At 39.2% G+C, this 7347-nt stretch overlaps 1 protein-coding gene across 1 annotated transcript; it reads left to right on the top strand.

Annotated features, from left to right (window-relative positions):
* Positions 1 to 6102: 6102 nt before the first annotated feature.
* Positions 6103 to 6858, top strand: LOC149261345 (uncharacterized). The gene has a single exon (XM_089368562.1). It carries the CDS (start codon positions 6103 to 6105, stop codon positions 6856 to 6858), a length of 756 nt encoding a protein of 251 aa, XP_089224688.1.
* The last annotated feature ends 489 nt before the right edge of the window (positions 6859 to 7347 follow it).

Below are 7347 nucleotides of genomic sequence, written 5' to 3'. Positions count from 1 at the left end.
TACAGATCGCCCATCCGCCCTTGGTAATCTTTGGTAACTGACTGCAGATCGCTCGTTCCCACCGCAACCCGCAGACTCTTTCACTAAGCCTCAGAACTCTTTCACCGAAGAATATATAGAGTATGTTTTTAACTCTTTCACCGAGCCTCAGAACTCTTTCACCGAAGAATATATGCGAAGAATATATAGAGTAAGAATATATGCCAAGAATATATAGAGTACGTGTTTAACTTTTTCACCGAGCCTCAGAACACTTTCACCGAAGAATATATGCGAAGAATATATAGAGTAAGAATATATGCCAAGAATATATAGAGTATGTTTTTAACTCTTTCACTGAGCCTCAGAACACTTTCACCGAAGAATATATAGAGTACGTGTTTAACTTTTTCACCGAGCCTCAGAACACTTTCACCGAAGAATATATGCGAAGAATATATAGAGTAAGAATATATGCGAAGAATATATAGAGTAAGAATATATGCCAAGAATATATAGAATATGTTTTTAACTCTTTCACCGAGCCTCAGAACTTTTTCGCCAAAGTATATATAGAATACGTGTTTAACTTTTTCACCGAGCCTCAGAACACTTTCACCGAAGAATATATGCGAAGAATATATAGAGTAAGAATATATGCCAAGAATATATAGAGTATGTTTTTAACTCTTTCACCGAGCCTCAGAACTCTTTCACCGAAGTATATATAGAGTACGTGTTTAACTTTTTCACCGAGCCTCAGAACACTTTCACTTAAGAATATATGCGAATATATTACTTTGTTCTAAATCCTTATATCAAGGTAAGAATATATAGAGTAAGAATATATGCCAAGAATATATAGAGTATGTTTTTAACTCTTTCACCGAGCCTCAGAACACTTTCACCGAAGAATATATAGAGTACATGTTTAACTTTTTTACCGAGCCTCAGAACACCTTCACCGAAGAATATATGTGAAGAATATATAGAGTAGATTAATTTATTTAAAATTATTTTATTTTTAATTAATTAATTTTAAATTAATATATATTAAAATTAATTAATTAAAAATAAATTAATTTTAAATAAATTAATCTAAAATTGTTAGTTATAAAGTTATTATATATAAATATTAGCTAGTTATAAAAGTAAATTAGATAATCTATAAATAGTTAAAAATGTTTTGACTAAATAATAAGTTAAAGGGGCATATATTTATAAATATATATATATATATTAACATAAATTAATGATAAAATAAATCAAATTTAAATTAATAGTTAAAAAGTTTTTAAATATTAGAGAATTCTAAGGGTTAGAAAAATTATTATAACTATAAATAAATAGTTAATAATATTATAATTATAGTAATTAAATTTGATTCCTAATAAATAATTAAAGATATTATAAATTCGAATATAATTCCAATTTATTTTATTCATTTATTATTTTTTGGTTATTAATATATTTAATTCCTTCTTTTTCTTTTTTCTTTTTTATAAAATTTAAATCACCTGGGATAAGTAAAGGGGGGGTTTTTAGAAAGTTTTTCTTTTTTAATAATATTGATTCAGTGGAAACTATTAATGAATAATGGTTGAATTTTTATTTACTTGTTTCTTTATTTATTTGTAAATATAAATATTTTTATTTTTATTCTAGAATAAAAATAAAAATATTTATATTTACAAATAAATAAAGAAATAAGCAAATAAAAATTCAACCATTATTCATTAATAGTTTCCACTGAATCAATATTATTAAAAAACCCCCTTTACCTATCCCTAGTGATTTAAATAATTAAATAAGTTAATTTAACAGCCATGGAATAATATGTAATAAAAATAAAATAGAATAGCATTCTTGTCCCTAGGGAATTATGTCACACCTAAAAAAAAAAAATTCAATGTATGCCGAAAGTAATACTTTGCTATACATCACATGAAGTCCCTTTTATGTTTGTGCACATGTCTAACTTCATTATGTTTTATTCATACCTTCGTTACTTAATCCTTAGCTTAACAATTCCTATGTATGTTACTGTTATAACCTTTTTATATATGTTGCGTGGCAACAAAGGATGTTGTTATAAGGTTTTGGGTCACCTTTGATTTCACGGTGGAAGCTAACGGTTACTCTACCGACAGCAGTGAGGACTATTGTGGCGCGGCCTACGATGGTCTTGCCGCAGACTTTGCAGGTGACAGATCACCCCTGCCTTAATAACATTAGTCCTTACGGGACAGGTGGCGATGTGTGGTTACCTTGGCCATGTGATATTTCGATTCCGGTGCCCTCGGTCTTCTCGCTGCTTACTCCCGCCAAGCTTGAACGGTGGGGATCACACCCATGGATCGTAAGGCCAGGATGCGTTCAAGGGTTTAACCCCTACTTAACTCCTCCGAGCAGTTTCCGGGATTCATTTGTTTGTTGACCTTTCGGCTCCGCTCTGCTGTTTAATTCCTGGTTCCATGTTACTAACCTACTTCTTCATTCTACGTTTGCCCGGAAGCTGCGAAGTATCGCCTTCAGGCCATTGAGGTAAAGTTCTTCTTCTACTGGTTCCGAAGCTAGCATTTACAGTTCTGAGTTTCGATCAATCCATACTGACCTTGCCTTCTTTCTTGCTAGGATACGCAGCTGGATTATCTACTTTTCTCCCCTGACGAAGCCAGGGAGACCATGCATGACGTTCTGATCCTTATGGCGGTTCCAGGTAAGTTATCAATTTTCGTAGAAGCTCTGTTCTGCATACGAGGATTGGAAAATCCTGGGTCTTGAAACGTGATTCCCTGGTTTATGCAGACCGTCACTTCCAAACGGGTTTTCCGCTTTACCGTCGCTGAGGTATTCTCCGCAGAGAACCCTCACGGTTTCCAACTAAGTTGGTGGTCTGAATATGTCATTAGATGGTCTGATAGGTGAATTCCAGGACGAGACTTTTGGGTTCTCTTTTACATGTATACATATACAGCTTTAATGTGTTTATTTTGCTGCCCTTGTGGCATGTCGTTTATTTGGGTTGTTGTATCTGCCGCCAGACCTTGGCTTCGGTTCTGACCATTTGGCACAAATTTAAGTTAATGGATTCGACTTTGTTTTAAGGGTTTCCTCTTGTCAATGCATGAACAGTTTAGTCCTTTTCTCAGCGTTCACCGTCGGTTGTTATTTCTATATAATGCTTACGGGTCTATGACCCCATCCAAACCCTCAGGCAAATTCATGCTGTGCGTTTAATTTAAATCTGTACTGTGCATTCTGTAGTAGCAGAACTTCTAAATGGTGGTTTTACAGTAATAGATTATTTCTTTCATATACTCATCGATGATAGTGCATGGGTTATTTTTGTTATGGTTAGATCTGCCCGTCCACCTCGACGGCAGTCTCATTGCTTTACTCGGGCCATGGTTATAGCTCCGAGCCATTCACTCTGATAGTCATTATATGTATTCGTCTTTTTCTCTTGCGGATGCTGGCACAGGTTGCTTCCGGGTTATAGAGATGGTAATACCTGTTTCTTGTTTTCATAGTTTTGCCAGATACGCATCCGCCTGACATTCTTACTGTTATGAATATTTATATATGCTTATGCATGAGGCTCCTCGTTCTTGTTGAAGTTATAACTGTATATAAGTTTGTTTTGTTTTCTTCTTTCGAATGTATGTCCCGGACTTATATGTATCATGCACAGGGTATATGCCTATGTTTAAGCTCTTCTTTCTTCGAATGTTTATACCAGGGTTATATGTAACATGCACAGAGTATTTTCCGTTGTTGGTTAGTTCAGTTTGAAGGTAATGATTCTCTTAGGCGGAAGTAACTTATTCATTCCTTCACATATCCACGGTTATTTTGTCTGGATATCTATCGTTTATTTCCTTTATCATCAGGCTGGAACCCGTCCACAGTCGGTACCTGCTACCGAACTCAGAGGTTTCTGAGATTTCCTTCATTGACACATTAACGACAGTTGGTCTATGTTCAAGGTGTACTACCCTGCTATTTCTCTTACTCATTGTTCTGTTATTAACACAGAGCCTCTACCGCTCAGGTGAGGTTGTATTCCGCTTTTACATAGTGTCCAGTTTCTGGGTAACTTCCCCTCTTAGTCTGCAATCGATTTCTAATTTAACTACCCCGTAATGGCTTGGTTTATCACATCACACAGCATTTTAAGAGAATGTACATCAACCTTATTTTCTACTGTGCAATTACCAAATACAAAACAGAATCTAGGAGAACGAAACATATTCATTATTCACCTACTGTAGATTTACCATATATTTTGTATTCAGTTCAGGACACCGCGGTTTGAATCCGTACCTGGTTCACCAGAGCCAGGAACAGGTTCTCAAACAATCACCTGGTGCTTGTTTTCTGCTCTCCACCCAGCCATGAGATCCATCCCTCAGACGGAATTCTCCCCCCGAGCCATCTTGCAGGCCTCAAGCCCTCAACAAGATTGTGCACTGTTTGTGCCTGGTTATCTGGTCCCAACCAGACTTAACCAATTTCTTTCTTTTCTTTCTTTCTTCCTTTTCCTCTTCTTGGAAAAAAGGAAAAACTTCTGTCTGTCCTCACAGCACAGAACTTCCTCCCTACAGCCAGGACTTTTCCTGTTCTGGGAGGGTAGTTTTCCATCAGTTGTTATAACTGACCTCTTTCTTTCCAATCCACCTCTTAGAGGTTGCCAGCATTTCAAGAAAATATTTAAATTACTTTTTAAAAAAATAGGCTTCACAAGAAATTTGCTCTTGTAGGCAACTTTGGGAGGCCTAAAACGCGCGCGCTCCTCTCTGTGGCTAGGTCAAACGCTCTGAACCGACGCCGCCATGGGAGCTCCTGGGGGCGGAGAGGCTTCTCCCCCCCCCCGCCATCCTCTTCAGCAGACGCATTCAGGAAACTACTGTCTCAGAAAGGAAGGAAACGAACCCCACCTGAGGTCCCAACATTTATTAAAAAACTCGAAGAAATACCTGAAATCGATCTGCCAGAAGAACAGCCGATTAAAATTGCTCTCGCTTTGGCCGATAGAGGGCTAGTCGGGCAATTTATGGGTAGATGGCCTACAACAAAATCAACAGATGAATGGGTCCAACGAAATTGGAGGCCCTTACTTTCAAACAGTGTGATCATCTATCCTGTCGGTAGAGGTTTCTTCATCTTCGAATTCACTACCAAGGAGGATCTGGATCTGGTGTTCAGAAACGGTCCGTATTTCATGGGGAACCAAGGCCTCTTCCTGAACAAATGGACCCCAGACTTCGACCCCTCAGTCGATGTCCCAAAAGAGGTTCCTGTCTGGGTCCGGCTTCCAAATCTGCCAATACATTGCTGGAGTTATCAATCCCTTCAAAAAATTGGAAACGGGCTGGGTCGATTCATAGATAAAGCAGATAACAGAGGACAATACACCTGCGCAAGAATATGCGTGGAAGTCGACTTGGAAGCTGGTCTCCCGGAAGCCGTTAAGCTATCAGTTGGAGATTGGCACCACTACCAGAAACTGGACTACGAGCAACTGCCATTTAAGTGCAGAATCTGTCACGAGCATGGCCACTTCCAACGAAACTGTCCTAAAGCACCATCAAAGGACAAGGTGGAAGAAGAAGGATGGAAAGAGATAAAAAAAGGCAAATCAGTCTCAAAGTCTGTTGATCATACAAAATCTGGAACAATGGGGGAATCCCAGCCCACCTCTCAGTCCAATCCAATCACAAAAGAAGGCAACCCATCAGGTGAAAAGGCGCTTGTAACAGAGAGTCACGAAGAAACGGAAGATCAACCGGACAATCTGGGGAAAAAAAATGAAGAAAGCCCTTCCGCTCCTCCACCTACTGCAGATCAAAGGGGAAACAAAGGAGCAGAGGAACATATTAGCTTAGCTTCTGAATCGGGTGAAGAGTCAGAAGAAAGAGATTCCGAATCAGATGGCTCTCAAATAACCCCTATCAAGTCGGCTGGGGGCCGGAAATCTAAGAAGAAACAGAGAGAGGAAAAAACTTATCTGGACGTCCTGCAAGGATCCCAGAAAACCCTCAAAGGAATGATGAACACAAGATCCGGATGAAAGCAGAGCAAGGCTCCAAAAGGAGCCACCTCCTTCCAAACCAGTAAATAATGAAGTACGTCTCCTGGAACTGCAGAGGGTTAGGCAGCAAACTGAAAGAAGAAGCCCTGAAAGATATTGTCAGGATCCATTCGCCTGAAATCCTTCTTATCCAGGAGACAAAGATGGAGGATAAACTTCTCCTCCAAACTAGCAAGACATTTTGGCGTAAAGGTCCCGGAAGCGCAGTAAGTGCCAAGGGCGCCTCTGGCGGACTTGCCTCCTTTTGGGACAGCTCCAAATATGAGTTGATTCAAGAAGAAAACTGTTCTCACTGGATCTTCACTCAGCTCCTTCACAAAGACTCTGGTCAGCAAGTAAGTATGTTCAATATTTACGCTCCGGTCCTTCCAACGGAGAAAAAACTTTGTCGGAACTCGATTCGGTCTTTTTTATTATTGCACAATCTAGAAAATATCATTATTGCAGGTGATCTGAATGTCACCCTAGCCACTGACGAGAAAAAGGGAGGTTCTCCAGTTCGGGACCCAGCTAGAGAATGGGTGGAAGACATAATGTTAGACTGGGATATTGAAGATATCAAGCCTACTACAGGGAAATTCACCTGGTCTAACAAAAGACTAGGGCCTAATCATATAGCCGCTCGGCTGGACAGATTCCTTGTCCAATCCTCTTTTCTTACTTGTGGTCTTTCAGTCTCCTCTAAAATCCTTCCAAATTGCACATCTGATCACAAACCTATTAGCCTCGAGCTATCCATTGATGGAAACCTTGGGCCAATACCCTTTAGATTTAGTCCTATGTAGATCCAGCAAGAAGGGTTTCATGAAATGGTTTCGGAAGCTTGGAACAGGCAGATTTTGGGGTCCCCATTCTACGTATGGGAAGAAAAGTTGAGGTGCCTTAAAAGAAGACTCAAGGAGTGGGCCAAAACTCTGAAAACACCCGCTGCCAAGAGAAAAGAATCCTTAGAAAACCTTGCTGCCCACCAATCTGCAATGGAGAATTCTGTTGCTTCTCATAGTCTGATGCAAAGAGAAATCGAACTGCAAAAAATTCTCCATAGAGCCAGCAGAGATGAAGAGGAATATTGGAGGAAAAAATCTAGAAATCTATGGTTACAAGCTGGCGACAAAAATACAAGTTTCTTTCATAAGCAAACCGAAGCCCGCAAGCAATTTAAAACTATTTCAGAAATTCGGTCCCAAGATGCCATGATCAAAGATCCTGAATGCATCAAAAGAGCTGCCTTCATCTTTTACAAAGAGCTGTTCACGGCCCCAGGTAACCCTCCT

The sequence above is a fragment of the Pinus tabuliformis genome, chromosome 6 (assembly GCF_031772625.1).
Source record: "Pinus tabuliformis cultivar Carrire ecotype Pingquan chromosome 6, CPIR1, whole genome shotgun sequence".
Taxonomy (NCBI): Eukaryota; Viridiplantae; Streptophyta; class Pinopsida; order Pinales; family Pinaceae; genus Pinus; species Pinus tabuliformis.
Note: the sequence above shows the minus strand (reverse complement) of the source record. Positions and strands in the feature narration are given on the sequence as shown.